The sequence below is a fragment of the Pseudorca crassidens genome, chromosome 4 (assembly GCF_039906515.1).
Source record: "Pseudorca crassidens isolate mPseCra1 chromosome 4, mPseCra1.hap1, whole genome shotgun sequence".
NCBI lineage: Eukaryota > Metazoa > Chordata > Mammalia > Artiodactyla > Delphinidae > Pseudorca > Pseudorca crassidens.
The window spans coordinates 137,794,760-137,812,001 of record NC_090299.1 but is presented as its reverse complement, the minus strand read 5'-3'; the positions used below and the strand labels follow the sequence as shown (position 1 = coordinate 137,812,001).

Here is a 17,242-nt window from a genome sequence, read left to right as displayed (position 1 = left end):
ATTATAGGGGTTGCAGAAGAAGAAGAGAAAAAGAAAGGGACTGAGAAAATATTTGAAGAGATTATAGTTGAAAACTTCCCTAATATGGGAAATGAAATAGTTAATCAAGTCCAGGAAGCACAGAGAGTCCCATACAGGATAAATCCAAGGAGAAATACGCCAAGACACATATTAATTAAACTGTCAAAAATTAAATACAAAGAAAACATATTAAAAGCAGTAAGGGAAAGACAACAAATAACACAAAAGGGAATCCCCATAAGGTTAACAGCTGATCTTTCAGCAGAAACTGTGCAAGCCAGAAGGGACTGGCAGGACATATTTAACGTGATGAAGGAGAAAAACCTGCAACCAAGATTACTCTACCCAGCAAGGATCTCATTCAGATTTGATGGAGAAATTAAAACCTTTCCAGACAAGCAAAAGCTGAGAGAGTTCAGCACCACCAAACCAGCTCTACAACAACTGCTAAAGGAACTACCCTAGGCAAGAAATACAAGAGAAGGAAAAGGCCTTCAATAACGAACCCAAAACAATTAAGAAAATGGGAATAGGAACATACATATCGATAAGTACCTTAAATGTAAATGGACTAAATGTTCCCACCAAAAGACACAGATTGGCTGAATGGATACACAAACAAGACCCATATATATGCTGTCTACAAGAGACCCACTTCAGACCTAGAGACACATACAGACTGAAAGTAAGGGAATGGAAAAAGATATTCGATGCAAATGGAAATCAAAAGAAAGCTGGAGTAGCAATTCTCATATCAGCCAAAATCGACTTTAAAATAAGGACTATTAGAAGAGACAAAGAAGGACACTACATAATGATCAAGGGATCAATCCAAGAAGAAGATATAACAATTGTAAATATCTATGCACCCAACATAGAAGCACCTTAATACATAAGGCAAATACTAACAGCCATAAAAGGGGAAATCGACAGTAACACATTCATAGTAGGGGATTGTAACACCCCACTTTCACCAATGGACAGATCATCCAAAATGAAAATAAATAAGGAAACACAAGCTTTAAAGGATACATTAAACAAGATGGACTTAATTGATATTTACAGGACATTGCATCCAAAAACAACAGAATACACATTTTTCTCAAGTGCTAATGGAACATTCTCCAGGATAGATCATATCTTGGGTCACAAATCAAGCCTTGGTAAATTTAAGAAAATTGAAATCGCATCAAGTATCTTTTCTGACCGCAACGCTATGAGACTAGATATCAATTACAGGAAAAATCTGTAAAAAATACAAACACATGGAGGCTAAACAATACACTACTTAATAACGAAGTGGTCACTGAAGAAATCAAAGAGGAAATCAAAAATACCTAGAAACAAATGACAATGGAGACATGACGACCCAAAACCTATGGGATGCAGCAAACGCAGTTCTAAGAGGGAAGTTTATAGCAATACAATCCTACCTTAAGAAACGGGAAACATCTCGAAGAAACAACCTAACCTTGCACCTAAAGCAATTAGAGAAAGAAGAACAAAAAAACCCCAAAGTTAGCAGAAGGAAAGATATTATAAAAATCAGATCAGAAATAAATGAAAAAGAAATGAAGGAAACGATAGCAAAGACCAATTAAACTAAAAGCTGGTTCTTTGAGAAGATAAACAAAATTGATAAACCATTAGCCAGACTCATCAAGAAAAAAAGGGAGAAGACTCAAATCAATAGAATTAGAAATGAAAAAGGAGAAGTAACAACTGACACTGCAGAAATAAAAAAGATCATGAGAGATTACTACAAGCAACTCTATGCCAATAAAATGGACAATCTGGAAGAAATGGACAAATTCTTAGAAATGCACAACCTGCCAAGACTGAATCAGGAAGAAATAGAAAATATGAACAGAGCAATCACAAGCACTGAAATTGAAACTGTGATTAAAAATCTTCCAACAAACAAAAGCCCAGGATCAGATGGCTTCACGGGTGGATTCTATCAAATATTTAGAGAAGAGCTAAGACCTATCCTTCTCAAACTCTTCCAAAATATATCAGAGGGAGGAACGCTCCCAAACTCATTCTATGAGGCCACCATCACCTTGATACCAAAACCAGACAAGGATGTCACAAAGAAAGAAAACTACAAGCCAATATCAATGATGAACATAGATGCAAAAATCCTCAACAAAATACTAGCAAACAGAAGCCAACAGCACATTAAAAGGATCATACTCCATGATCAAGTGGGGTTTATTCCAGGAACGCAAGGATTCTTCAATATATGCAAATCAATCAATGTGATAAACCATATTAACAAATTGAAGGAGAAAAACCGTATGATCATCTCAATAGATGCAAAGAAAGCTTTCAACAAAATTCAACACCCATTTATGATAAAAATCCTGCAGAAAGTAGGCATAGAGGGAACTTTCCTCAACATAATAAAGGCCATATATGACAAACCCACAGCTAACATCATCCTCAATGGTGAAAAACTGAAAGCATTTCCACTAAGATCAGGAACAAGACAAGGTTGCCCACTCTCACCACTCTTATTCAATATAGTTTTGGATGTTTTAGCCACAGCAATCAGAGAAGAAAAAGAAATAAAAGGAATCTAAATCAGAAAAGAAGAAGCAAAGCTGTCACTGTTTGCAAATGACATGATACTCTACATAAAGAATCCTGAAGATGCTACCAGAAAACTACTAGAGCTAATCAATGAATTTGGTAAAGTAGCAGGATACAAAATTAATGCATAGAAATCTCTGGCATTTCTATACACTAATGATGAAAAATCTGAAAGTGAAATCAAGAAAACACTCCCATTTACCATTGCAACAAAAAGAATAAAATATCTAGGAATAAACCTACCTAAGGAGACAAAAGACCTGTATGCAGAAAATTATAAGACACTGATGAAAGAAATTAAAGATGATACAAATAGATGGAGAGATATACCATGTTCTTGGATTGGAAGAATCAACATTGTGAAAATGACTCTACTACCCAAAGCAATCTACAGATTGAATGCAATCCCTATCAAACTACCACTGGCATTTTTCACAGAACTAGAACAAAAAATTTCACAATTTGTATGGAAACACAAAAGACCCCGATTAGCCAAAGCAATCTTGAGAACGAAAAACGGAGGTGAAGGAATCAGGCTCCCTGACTTCAGACTATACTACAAAGCTACAGTAATCAAGAGAATATGGTACTGGCACAAAAACAGAAATATAGATCAATGGAACAGGATAGAAAGCCCAGAGATAAACCCACGCACATATGGTCACCTTATCTTTGATAAAGGAAACAAGAATGTAAAGTGGAGAAATGACAGCCTCTTCAATAAGTGGTGCTGGGAAAACTGGACAGCTACATGTAAAAGTATAAGATTAGATCCCTCCCTAACACCATACACAAAAATAAGCTCAAAATGGATTAAAGACCTAAATGTAAAGCCAGAAACTATCAAACTCTTAGAGGAAAACATAGGCAGAACATTCTATGACATAAATCACAGCAAGATCCTTTTTGACCCACCTCCTAGAGAAATGGAAAAAGAAACAAAAATAAACAAATGGGACCTAATGAAACTTCAAAGCTTTTGCATAGCAAAGGAAACCATAAACAATACCGAAAGACAACCCTCAGAATGGGAGAAAATATTTGCAAATGAAGCAACTGACAAAGGATTAATCTCCAAAATTTACAAGCAGCTCATGCAGCTCAATAACAAAAAAAAAAACCAACCCAATCCAAAAATGGGCAGAAGACCTAAATAGACATTTCTCCAAAGAAGATATACAGACTGCCAACAAACACATCAAAGAATGCTCAACATCATTAATCATTAGAGAAATGCAAATCAAAGCTACATTGAGATATCATCTCACACCAGTCAGAATGGCCATCATCAAAAAATCTAAAAACAATAAATGCTGGAGAGGGTGTGGAGAAAAGGGAACACTCTTGCACTGCTGGTGGGAATGTGAATTGGTACAGCCACTATGGAGAACAGTATGGAGGATGCTTAAAAATCTACAAATAGAACTACCATATGACCCAGCAATTCCACCACTGGGCATATACCCTGAGAAAACCATAATTCAGAAAGAGTCATGTACCACAGTGTTCATTGCAGCTCTATTTACAATAGCCCAGAGATGGAAACAACCTAAGTGCCCATCATCGGATGAATGGATAAAGAAGATGTGGCACATATATACAATGGAATATTACTCAGCCATAAAAAGAAACGAAATTAAGCTATTTGTAATGAGGTGGATAGACCTAGAGTCTGTCATACAGAGTGAAGTAAGTCAGAAAGAGAAAGACAAATACCGTATGCTAACACATATATATGGAATTTAAGAAAAAAAAATGTCATGAAGAACCTAGGGGTAAGACAGGAATAAAGACACAGACTTACTAGAGAATGGACTTGAGGATATGGGGAGGGGGAAGGGTAAGCTGTGACAAAGCGCGAGAGAGGCATGGACATATATACACTACTAAATGTAAGATAGATAGCTAGTGGGAAGCAGCCGCATAGCACAGGGAGATCAACTCGGTGCTTTGTGACCGCCTGGAGGGGTGGGATAGGGATGGTGGGAGGGAGGGAGACGCAAGAGGGAAGAGATATGGGAACATATGTATATGTATAACTGATTCACTTTTTTGTAAAGCAGAAACTAACACACCATTGTAAAGCAATTATACTCCAATAAAGATGTAAAATAAAATAAAATAAACATACTATAAAATACAAGGGAATATTGTAAGAACTGAGAAACCATAAGACATGATAGTACCAAATACATAAAGAGCTATTGTGTAGAAGAGGAATGGGACTTACTGTTTCTCTAAATCTAAGAGTAATCCATGGCATAGTGCTATGTGAAAATGCAGAGCAAAATATTCCATCAATGACTGCAAATATGTAAACATTTAATAGGCAAGCGAGTAAGGATTGAAGGTAACTAGGACAGATGAAACACTGATGTGTTTAGGCGATGGTACCGTGGCCAAGTTGACTCTTTGTTTAGTATTGTTCTGCAAAAAAGAAATTTTAACAAAAGCAAAACACATAAAAGAAGAAATGTAAGTGCTATAATCATAGAAAAATGTTCGGCCTTACTATAATCTAAAAACAAATAGATTTACATATTTATCAAAATGAAAAACATTAAAAATAGATAATACCTAGTACTAGTAAGGTCTAAGGAAATAAGATCTCTAATGCAGTTCTGACCAGAGTGTAAATTTTTACACATTTTCTGAGGAAAAATTTGGCAAACTATATAAAAAAGAATAAACAACAGTGACAATCCTTTGATGCAGCAATTCCACTTTTAAGACTATATCCTAAGTAAGTAAGGATTTATGTAAAGTTTGAACTAAAAACGTACTCACAGAAGCCTTGTTTATAATCCATAACAATTAAAAATAACCTAAATGTCTATGATTAGTTAATTTGGCTCAGTAAATTATACAATGGAATATTATGCAGACATTAAAATTATGTGCAAAAAGTACATATATATATATATATTTTTTTTTTGGTTGCACTGCACAGCATATGCGGTCTTAGTTCCCCAACCAGGGATCAAACCGTGACCCCTGCAGTGGAAGTGTGGAGTCCTAAGCACTGGACCAGCAGGGAATTCCCTGGAATAAAGTATATCTGATGGCAATAAAGGAAGTTCACAACTTGAACAAAACAGGTAACTAAATACTCTGCATAGTACGGTCCAGTTTTCGTTTAAAATATTCTATATATATGTACTATATGTGCATATACACATATCATATACACATACATATACATATATACATATATTTGGTGCTTGATTTCTTTTTTGCTCATGTGTATATAAATTTTAAAATTTATTATTTGATTTTATTACATTATTTATTTTATTGCTTATATAACAAAACAAAGCAATTAAAAATTAAATAAGAGGGCTTTCTTGGTGGCGCACTGATTAAGAATCCGCCTGCCAATGCAGGGGACACGGGTTCGAGCCCTGGTCTGGGAAGATCCCACATGCCGCGGAGCAACTAAGCCCGTGTGTCACAAGTACTGAGCCTGCACTCTAGAGCCCGCGAGCTACAACTACTGAGCCCACGTGCCACAACTACTGAAGCCCACACGCCTAGAGCCCGTGCTCTGCAACAAGAGAAGCCACGACAATGAGAAGCCCGCTCACCGCAACTAGAGAAAGCCTGCGCACAGCAACGAAGACCCAACACAGCCAAGAAAAAAAAAAAAAAAAGAAAATAAAAAAAAAAGAGCTTTTCTCATCTATCAAATATGGAAAGTTTTTAAAAAATATGGATTAGATAACACAAAGTTCACAGCACTTAGTTTGTAATGGAGCAGGACCCTATGGGGCCTTCCTGGGACAGGCCTTTTCTCATATTCTCTTCTTTAGTTCCTCTCTGAAGTACCTAGATAACAGCATTTCATGCACATTTCCATAGTTGTTTTACAAATGTGAAAACCCCCCACTGAAAGGAAGGTATTAACTACTTGATGACCATGAGCACATAGCCCCAGACCTCCCCATAGCCTAAGGACTGATAATGTTAATCCCTGTGACACCTCCCTGTTGCCTGCACCTTCAGCCAATCAGAGAATTGTGCGTGAGCTGATCACATACCTTGCAACTCCTCCCCCACCCCCGCCCCCCAACCTGGCTTTTAAAAAATTGCTTTGCTGAAACCCTTTAAGGAGTTTGGGTTTTTTTTTTAGAGCAATGAGTCACCTGTCTCCTTTGTGTCCCTGCAATAAACCTTTCTCTGCTCCAAACGCCCACGTTTTGGTGTTTGCCCTCACTGTGCGTTGGGTACACGAACTTGCGCTAACAAGTTGATGATCAATAAATACTTCCTAAATGGGAAGGAAATCTAAAAAAGAGTGGATATATGTATACATATAACTGATTCATTTTACGGTACAGGTGAAACGAACAAAACATTGTAAAGCAACTAAACTTCAATAAAAATTATTTAAAAAATTTATCAGAAAAAAAAATACTAGTTCCTCTCTCTTCCCTGGTGACAGGAGGTATTCAAGCACAAATTAGAAAATGGCAGATCTGGGATGCAGTTGAAGAGATTTAGGCAAGAGGTTTGTATTAGATGAACTCTAAAGCTCCTATCAACTCTGACATTTCATGATCAACACAATTTCCCCCTATTTACCTCTTAAACTATCAACTGGGATAATACAAAAAACTACGGTTTGTATTGACTACCTAGTAGTTGTGTTACCATCAGTAGCACTGTACATTGTGAATGGAGGGGCGGTGGTGTGAAAAAAAATCCGGCACAAGGGAAGCCAGACTCAAGTCCCAGCCCACCTCTCCATTGACAGTTCCCTGGCTCCTTGTTTTGTGAATGAGCGGTGGTCCTCAGGCCTCAGATCAGACACTATCCGCGAGAAACAGAACTTTAAAAAGGGAATTACTTTCCTTTTCCAAGGAGTTGCCGGGTGGACCAACACAGAGGAATGGAGCGCCCTTTCCAACCGCCTGAGAGTACGGGAGACGTTCAAGACCCTGGGATCCAGTCAGTAAGGGACGACTGGGGAGCTCTCTCTAGGAACTGAGAGGGCCTCTCCCAGTTGGTCGCACCGGGCCTTCTCCGCCGGGCGCCAGGAGGTCGCGCTGGCCGCGGCTACAAGCAGGACAGCACGGAGGGGCCGAACGCCCTGCCAGGTACCCTTACGGCCCCCACGTGCACGCGGGCCGCGAAAAGGCTGGGGCCTCGGGCCGGGGCGGGGCTAAGGCCGCGGGGCGGGGCTCCAGCTGCGCGCGCGGGGCGGGGGCGGGGCGCGCAGCGTGGTCTGGGCGGGCCCGGTGCTCTTCCTCCTCCCGCGCCCAGGCCTGGCGGGCCGAGCTCCTCCCCCGGCTCGGCCTCTCTCCCCACCCCTGCCCTCCTTCTGCCCAGCAGTTCCTCCTTCCCTCCTCCCCCTCTTCCTCGGTGAGGTGCTCCTCCATCAGCCAGCCAGCATGGCGGCCGTGGAGACGCGTGTGTGCGAGACGGACGGTTGCAGCAGTGAGGCCAAGCTCCAGTGTCCCACCTGCATCAAGCTGGGGATACAGGGCTCGTACTTCTGCTCGCAGGTAGACTCCCGCTCCCCAGCGGCGCCGCCGCCGCCCCCCCTCCCCTCTCCGCCTGACCTCGCCGCCGGTCGGGACATGCTCCTCCTCTTACCCCCGCGGTCGCGCCGGCCGCGCTTCCTCCTCCCCACAGTCTGAAGCGCCGCCGCCTCCTCTCTCCTCCGGGGGATCTGGGGCCCCACCGGATCCTGGCCGCGCGGGGCGCACGCTGGGTACTGGCGCGGGCGGCCGCGGCCATGTGGGCTGGGGGCGGAAGCGGACTTGCCCTGAGTCGCTCGGCCGCGCTGGGGCCCCGCGTTGAGGGGCCGGTTCTCACCGCGCATCCTCTGCCCGGGCTGGGGCTGCCAGGTGTGCGGGCTACCCGGGACAGGTGGGGACGCCGGGGGAAGGCGGCAGCCCCAGCTGTGCGAGTCGTCACAGCTGCAGCTCCCGGCAGGGCTCTGATCTTGGTCGCTGGGGGCTGCGGGGCCGGGTAGTCACTCTGGTCCCTACGGGATTGGGGGTCGGAAGAGACCCGCTGGCCTTTGAAGAGTGAGTTACCTGGGACGGTGGGGGTCGCAGAGAGGAGGTATACCAGCCCCACCCACCTCTGTCCGTAGGTTTTACTGCTGCGCATTGACACTTCGGCAACTTTGGGGTTGGGGATGGAGAGGGATCTGTGTAATTCATTCTTTTCCTTTGGCATCCAAAATTATTAATTTACAAAACCATAAGTTAACAGTATGAGTCACCCCTGATTTACTGAATTTACCACTGAGTGAAAAAGACAGTTCCATTAAGAGTTATGCTTTAAAGCCGTAGTGTATTAAAATACAAGTTTTGTGCGGTGGAGCAAAGCCAGCACTGAATGGGGTCCGGACTGCAACGTGTGCTGGTGTTTATGTTTACTGAAGAGCACTAGTGTTCCGGCTGCATTTAGACGCCCGGAGTATTGGCCCGGCGGCATTGGTACGGCTTTTAGTTACAGTCCGGATTTGTTGAAGAAAGGCACGTGAATATTCAGGTACTAAATCGGTAGTGTCCCGCGAGGAGGAGAGCATGAACAAAGAGTCTGAAGGCACGGTCAGGGCCCTGGCCTTGCCGTTGACTGTGAGATCTTGAATTAGTCAAGTTACTTAATCTTGCTGAGCACCTCTGTGCAGAGGGGAAGATGATACTTTTACTTGCATATTTCACAAGGTTGTTCTGAGGCCCAAATTATCCAATGAATGTGAAATCTTGGTAAAACCTAAGGAGGTTCTTTTTAAAGGTCGTCAGTACACTGTAGCACTGTTATATGTAAAAATATAAACGAATAGAAGGAAAACAAATATATAAGAGCAATAATATAAATATTTCAACTATAAACTGTGTAAACATAAAGATGTATGTAAAATTAACGTATAAATAAAATCCTTAAGGTCCAGCACTTGTAGATAAGCGGTTGTAAGAGATCCTAGCTATGTTGTACAGGTGTTGTTTTCAGATAGGATATGATCCTTGACCTTGTTAGTATCATTTGGAAAAAGTTGCACATGGAGAAGTGTTGCTCATTTTAGAAATAGCATTGGGACTACTCAACATGCTAAAAGTGGTCTGAGTCCTTTTGTTTCTTTAAAATAATTTTCAAATTCTATAATTTGTTGAGGCCTGTGTGGGACCTGGACTTAAAACAAAAAAACAGTAGTTTATCTTTGGAAATTGTGTACCGCATGAGTAGACTAATGTGGTTTATGTTGTGCTTAAATTTAGTTGGTATTTGGTAATGTTAAATGAATTAATATGTACACAGACTTACCTGCTGGGATTTTAAAAAGATACTATGAAGCCATATTCATCAGGGATGGGTGATATTCTCTTAGGCATGGTTTTATTCAATAGAAAGAACATTGGCTCATTGGGGTTTATGGAAAAATGCCAACACATTTGTGAAAACATGCAGGGTTTATTCAGTACAGTAGGTATTTCATGTTGGATTCTGCAGGTATATTTCTAGTCCCATTGTTATACCTGTAGTCAAATATATCCTGAATGGTGCTCAAAGCTGTCTCTTTCTTCATTTCTGTTACTACCTCCTTTAGTCAGTTTTAAAAATTTCTCACCCGTTTCTCTTAGTTCATTTCCCTGCTGTAGTTTCCCACCTTGCAAATAAACACCCACACACCCACCCACCCACCCACACACACACACACAAATCAAAGGAAGAAAACCTTTTGTACAGAAGTTATTTCTCCCCTAGCATAGCACAGTCTGACTATGCTTACCGCCACCTATAACAAATAGAGTTACCATTGCTTGCAGGATTCTAGCCCCGTAGTCAGGGCACCTGTCTTCAGAAATCACAGCTATTCTTTCAGTCCCAGCTTGAGACCTTGATCAATCATTAACTTTTCCTAAGCCAGTTTCCACATTTGTGATGAAACTAGGGCTTCGTGCCACTTCTCTGATCATTTTCACTAGCAGTGGTCTGTCTTTTCTCTTCTCCTTGCTCCTCTGGTCCCCAGCCTGGCTATCTGGCCAGCTTGTCTTTGGGAACAAACCGAACAAAACTACAAGAGCCGTAACAGAAGTAAGCCTTTCCCGGTTACCCTGTCACACCACCTTATTCCCTTTATAACATTTTATACAATCTGTAATTATTTCATTTTTGTTCTTGTTTATCTGTCTTTTAATCAGAAGGTGAAGTCATGAAGAAGCTATCTTGTTCAGTTCCCTATCCTCATTTCTCAACACAATGCTCTATGCAATAGGTGGTCAATAAATGCTTGAGTCATTGTATCAAAAGGCAGAATAAAGAGGTAGACTACTGCATTTGAATCACAGCTCCATTACTTACTAGCTGTGTGCTTTAGGTAGATAATCTTTGTTTTTTGTTATAGCCTTTTAAAATGGGTCTATGAATAGTACCAACATCAGGGTTGGGACTAAATACTAAAGACTAAATACTAAGTGTATGTAAAACACTTAGCATAGCAGTGCATTTCATCAGTGTTAGCTCTTTTTATTGTTATACTGAGTTTATGCTTAAGAAGATAGAAATATTTTTATTTAGGATGCTTAATTTTAAGAAAAGTTTTGGTCCTTTAATGAGTAAAACCCGTTTTACTTGAAATCGAGCTTTTCAGGAATTCCTGATGTTTGATGGTATTTCTTTATAGATGTATCTATCTTATTCAATAGTAGTTGACCAATTTTAATAGTAGTTTAGTAGTTTACTTGTAGTCCCTAACAGTTTGTAAGAGTTTTTTGAGGATGGAGGCTGTGCTGTACTCATTTTTGTATTTCTTTTAAGTGCCTTGTACACAGTAGGCACTCAGTTCATTAAATGAAAGAAGAAAGGTCATTGGGCCTGAGAAGGAAAAGCAAAGAGCAATCAAGCCCTTAGTGAACACCCCAGGGCAGATGCTATCTTGTCCTTAGTTGAAGGATCTGCTGAGAAGGACCTGAGTGATTTGCAGTCCTTCATAAGGCATAAGAACTTAAAAGGTAGTATAGTATAAGTGGAAGGAGCCTGCCTGGGTTTGGAGTCTGACCTGGGTTTAAAATTTTTGAGACCATGTCCTTGGGTAAGTCATCTCCTATTTTATGAGAGGACTAATGGTACACCCTCTTTATGGAGCTGAGGTGAAGGTGAATAAGAGCATGCGAAGTGCCTCACACAGTGTTCAGTAAATAGTTTTATTACACACATAGCCTTATGTCTAATACTATTACAGTCAGATATAAGGAAGGTTTAAAAATGTTTAAGGACTCCTAGAGTAATGAAAACAAAAATAAACAAATGGGCCCTAATTAAACTTAAAAGCTTTTGCATAGCAAAGGAAACCATAAGCAAGACTAAAAGACAACCCTCAGAATGGGAGAAAATACTTGCAAATGAAACATCAGACAAAGGATTAATCTCCAAAATATACAAACTGCTCATGGAGCTCAATATATAAAAAACAAACAAACAACCCAATCAAAAAATGGGCAGAAGACCTAAATAGACATTTCACCAAAGAAGACATACAGATGGCCAAGAGGCACATGAAAAGATGCTCAACATCACTAATTATTAGAGAAATGCAAATCAAAACTACAATGAGGTATCAGCTCACACTGGTCAGAATGGCCATTATCAAAAAATCTAGAAACAGTAAATCCTGGAAAGGGTGTAGTGGAATGCTGCACTCTTGGTGGGAATGTAAATTGATACAACCACTATGGAGAACAGTATGGAGGTTCCTTAAAAAACCAAAAACAGATCTACCATATGACCCAGCAATCCCACTACTGGGCATATACCCTGAGAAAAACCATAATTCAAAAAGAGACATGTACCAAAATGTTCATTGCAGCTCTATTTACAATAGCCAGGACATGGAAGCAACCTAAGTGTCCATCGACAGATGAATGGATAAAGAAGATGTGGCACATGTATACAATGGAATATTACTCAGCCATAAAAAGTAATGAACTGATTTATTTGTAGTGAGGTGGATGGACCTAGAGACTGTCATACAGAGTGAAGTAAGTCAGAAAGAGAAAAACAAATACCATATGCTAACGCATATATATGGAATCTAAAAAAAGATAGAAATGGTACTGATGAACCTAGGGGCAGGGCAGGAATAAAGACGTAGACAGAGAATGGACTTGACACGGTGTGGGGAGAGGGGGAAGCTGGGGGAAAGTGAGAGTAGCATTGACATATATACACCACCAAATGTAAAATAGGTAGCTAGTGGGAAGCAGCAGCATAGCACAGGGAGATCAGCTCTTTGCTTTGCGACCACCTAGAGGGGTGGGATAGGGAGTGTGGGAGGGAGGCTCAAGAGGGAGGAGATATGGGGATATATGTATGCATATGGCTGATTCACTTTGTTGTACAACAGAAACTAACCCAGCATTGTGAAGCAATTATACTCCAATAAAGATGTATTTAAAAAAATAAAAATATAAGCAGTAAATAAACATATTCTATGAAATGGAGAAGCATCGTTTGTCATGAACATTTTGAACAAATTCTTGCAATAGGTTCTTTCAAAGAAACTGGTGATGTAAGGTGACTGATTGGGTCTTCAGTAAGAAAGTAAGTGGGTGGGCATCTTGTATGTTGGAGTTGGAAAGTGAGGAAGGAATTGACCTTCCAACATGTAGCATCTTTGAAATGCAGACCTGCCCTCTAAGACGCTTTCTCCTTTGGTAACAAAGTTCCTGAGAATGCGGAGTGTTTCTGGAACTCATCTTCATCCTCCTTGGAGGTATTACCATATTATACTTTTTATTTCTAGGGATTTTCTTTAAATTCCTCACATTACCTCACACTATGCCTAGATATTGTTGTAAGATTGGTGTTTGGGTACAACTGTCTTAGCTTCTTATTAAAAAATGAATAGGATGAAGGTCTAGAGAGGTTGTGATTTTTTTTTAAACAAAAATAACTTTTGCTGTAGAAAAAATGAGAAAATGCAGGTGAAACGTTACCCAGTGATTATTTCTGTGAGTTTTTTGATGAGTATTCTTACAAACACATTTATATATTCTTATATACATTTATGTGCATATACTTGTGTTTTTGTCAGAATGGTACCATAATATGCATAATCTTAGGGAATTTGCTTACTTTTACGTCTTAACTAATACATTGGGAATGTCTGTAATAGCTACATTTACATTATCCTTTGTAGTGGCTGGACTAATATACAACGTGATCGGTGTACCGTCCTTTATTTACTCACTTATGGTTGAATTTACTTTCTTTTCAATTTTTTTGGCTACTGTTTAACTGCTCTTCAATAAATGTTCTTGTGAAATTTAAATCATTTTGATTTACTCGGGAGTATAGGATAACAGTAGGACTGGTACAGGAACCCAGGAACCAAGGATTGAAGCACCCCAAGCTGCTAGTAGTTCTCACAGTGTAGTCAATGGATTGTTACTAGTTTGAGAAACTTCTGGTGGTGAATGGAGATCTCCTTTTATTGACATGTTTGTATTATAAATGCTTGTCATGAATTATACTTTTATTCCAGTAGAACTTGTGAAAACCAAGCATCATTTGGTTGGTAGATAGTAAAAAGTTGAACAAATCTTTAACTCTGAGTTACTGTTTTAGAGATTGAAGGGCTATTGGAAGTAGATGTGATCTTATACTATTGATATAGCTTGTGGTAGAAGTTTTAGTCACTTTTTTTTTTTTTGGGGGGGTGAGTCTGTTTCAGATTTGGCACACTTACAACATTTTTAGTTTGGTCTTAATAATTTGGTGGGGATGACAGACACATAAGCCCATTGCTAAACACATACCCAGCTCTAGACAGGAGGGAGGAGCTTTAGCATGGTAGCTCCTTCTCTATAAATGAGGAATTGTCTTTGGTATTAATAGCAAATCCATTTAGTTGATGTAATATAGGCAGGAATACTCTATAGAGCAACCATTGGGATTCTCTCCATATTAAAGTTTTAATGTAACCAAATATAAATATAATTATCCTTTCTGCTTGATCCTGAACCTCTCTTGACCTCACAGTTTTAACATGAAGCATTTGCTTATTCATGCTTGGGCAGCTCAACAATTATAAATCTTTTTTTTCTTTGATTGATATCAATCTCGGATCTGGCTTTGAATAAAGAACAATTCAACACACCCTGTAAGCTAGGCCTGCCTTTCGCAATGTGTGTATTTAGCAGCTATAGTTGAACCTAGGAAAGGGGGCCCTCTGAAAATTCCCCTCAGTTATTCATTGCAAATGAGTTTTCCCTTTGTGCACCATTCACAATAGCTAAGTTGTGGAAACAACCTACATATCCATGGATGGATGAACAAATAAACAAAATGTGGTATAAATATATAACAGAATACTATTCAATTTTTTTTTTTTTTTTTTTGCTTTACGCGGGCTTCTCACTGTTGTGGCCTCTCCTGTTGCGGATCACAGGCTCCAGATGCGCAGGCTCAGCGGCCATGGCTCACGGGCCTAGCCGCTCCATGGCATGTGGGATCTTCCCGGACCAGGGCAGGCGGACTCTCAACCACTGCGCCACCAGGGAAGCACAGAATACTATTCAATTTTAACAAAGAAGGCAATTTTGCAATGTGCCACAACATGGATGCATCTGGAGGACATTGTGCAGAATAAAATAAGTCAGTCACAGAAAGACAAATACTGTGTGATTCCACTTACAAAAGGTACCTGAAATAGTCAAAATCAGACACTCAAAGAGTGGTTGCCAGGGGTTGGGTGAAGGGGGAAATGGGGAGTTACTAATTAATAGGCATAAAATTTCAGTCAAGTAAGATGGATAAACTCTAGAGATCTGCTCTTTACCATTGTACCCACAACAATGTAAATTATATATATATAAATTTTTTGGCTGTGCCCTGCGGCATGTGGGATCTTAGTTCTCCGACCAGGGATTGAACACGGGCCCCCTGCATTGGAAGTGTGGAGCCTTAACCACTGGACTGCCAGGGAGGTCCCAATGTAAATTATTATTGACACTTAACAATTGTTAAGAGGGTAGATCTCATGTTAAAGTCTTCTTACCATTAAAAAAAAAAAAAAGTTCTTTCCTGTTTTTGTCTCTAGTAACCTATCTGTTTTATAGCTAAGTTCAGTGGGGACTTCTTCCTGATACACCAGAGCTGTGCCATGTCTGTTGGAAAGCATTCCTAAAATCCCTGTCAGCTGGAGTTGGCTAGTGTGACATTTATCTGGGTCATAGGCTCAGGCCTCTAAAGAGTGGTTTGGGTATAAGTGAAATTTTGTGACTTTAGCAGTTTCCTCATCATCATATAGTGGGAGGCAACAGAGACTTTTCCATATTTTGAACTTGTATTTATTGGTTCTGCCTTGATAAAAGGTAAAAAAGGGCAGCCCTTTGCATCAGATTCTGAAGGTTATCCTGCTTTATTGATCAAGCTATGAGCTCAAATCATTTAGTAAAATAGGTAAATGTAAGTACCATTAGGTTTTAGACATGACATGGCTTTTTTTTTTTTTCCCTCTGAATGGGGATTAATTTTCTTACTGATTGTTTCACTAATTGGTGCTAGTGATGGGTTTAACTATTTGAATACTGGTAACTCTGCATTGTTCACTACTAATATGTGGAGAAAAATATAAATGCAGTTATGTGATTTAGTGTTGCTTTTGAATTGAGGTTTTTAAGTACCTTAAAGTCAGGATCTATAAGTTTTGTTTTTTTTTTTTACTCATTTGTTTTTATTAGATGTTGAATAGAATAAAAAACTAACAGTAAGTCATCCATAGGATCTAAAGAAACGTGATATAGTAAATGCCTCTATACTTAACCACCTAAGTTATTAAAAAGAACATTATTAGTAAAGCAAGTAAAACCAGAAGGCTCTTACGTGTCTCTCACCCAAGTGGAACTCCCTATTCTGAATTTTGTGTTTATCATTCATTTGCTTTTCATGTTTGATTCCTTAGATAATACATTGTTTAGTTTTGGTGTTTTTGAGATTTTTATAAATGAAATCACTGCAAGTATTCTAAAACTTGCTTTATATATTGAGGTGCTCCTGTGTTGCACCTACGAGTGCAACGTGGGGGGAGGGGCTGGGAGCTGAGGCTCAGGCTTCAGTGGTCAGACCCCAGGGAGAGGACTGGGGTTGGCTGCATGAACACAGCCTGAAGGGGGCTAGTGCACCACAGCTAGCAGGGAGGGAGTCTGGGAAAAAGTCTGGAGCTGCCAAAGAGGCAAAAGACCATTGTCTTGGAGTGCACGAGGAGAGGGGCTTCCTGCTGTGTGTTCCCACAGGTGACAGAGCACCACCTAAGTGAGCTCCAGAGATGGGCACGAGCTGCAGCTATCATCTTGGACCCCAGAGGCGGGCACGGACCGCTACTGCTGCCACCAAGTATCCTGTTTGCAAGTGCAGGTCACTACCCTCACCCTCCTGGGAGCCTGTGCAGCACACCACTGCCAGGGTCCCGTGATCCAGGGACAACTTCCCCAGGAGAACACATGGTGCACCTCAGGCTGTTGCAGTGTCACTCTGGCCTTTGCTGCCACAGACATGCCCCGCATTCCATCTGTGAAGTACCCCTCCCTCTCCTCGGCCTGAGTGAGCAAGAGAGCTCTAATCAGCCACTGCTTTAACCCCCTCCTGTCGGGCAGGAAACAGATGCCTGAGG

The 17,242-nt window shown here is 40.5% G+C and overlaps 2 protein-coding genes across 3 annotated transcripts in view; one reads left to right on the top strand and one right to left on the bottom strand.

Annotated features, from left to right (window-relative positions):
* The window catches only part of EIF4E (eukaryotic translation initiation factor 4E), a 113,304-nt gene extending 104,849 nt beyond the window's left edge, over positions 1-8,455 (bottom strand). The window contains exon 1 of one of the 2 annotated variants that reach the window (XM_067736906.1): positions 8,212-8,455. In XM_067736906.1, the coding sequence (XP_067593007.1) occupies positions 8,212-8,440 (229 nt within the window). In that variant the 5' untranslated portion in view covers positions 8,441-8,455. Of the gene's footprint in view, positions 1-7,462; positions 7,588-8,211 lie in introns of those variants that run through there. The other variant, XM_067736907.1, reaches the window with a different exon arrangement.
* METAP1 (methionyl aminopeptidase 1) overlaps positions 7,882-17,242 on the top strand; it is a 66,729-nt gene continuing 57,368 nt past the window's right edge. Inside the window, exon 1 of the mRNA XM_067736905.1 lies at positions 7,882-8,120. Within this exon, the coding sequence (XP_067593006.1) occupies positions 8,007-8,120 (114 nt within the window). The 5' untranslated portion in view covers positions 7,882-8,006. The remainder of the gene's footprint in view (positions 8,121-17,242) is intronic.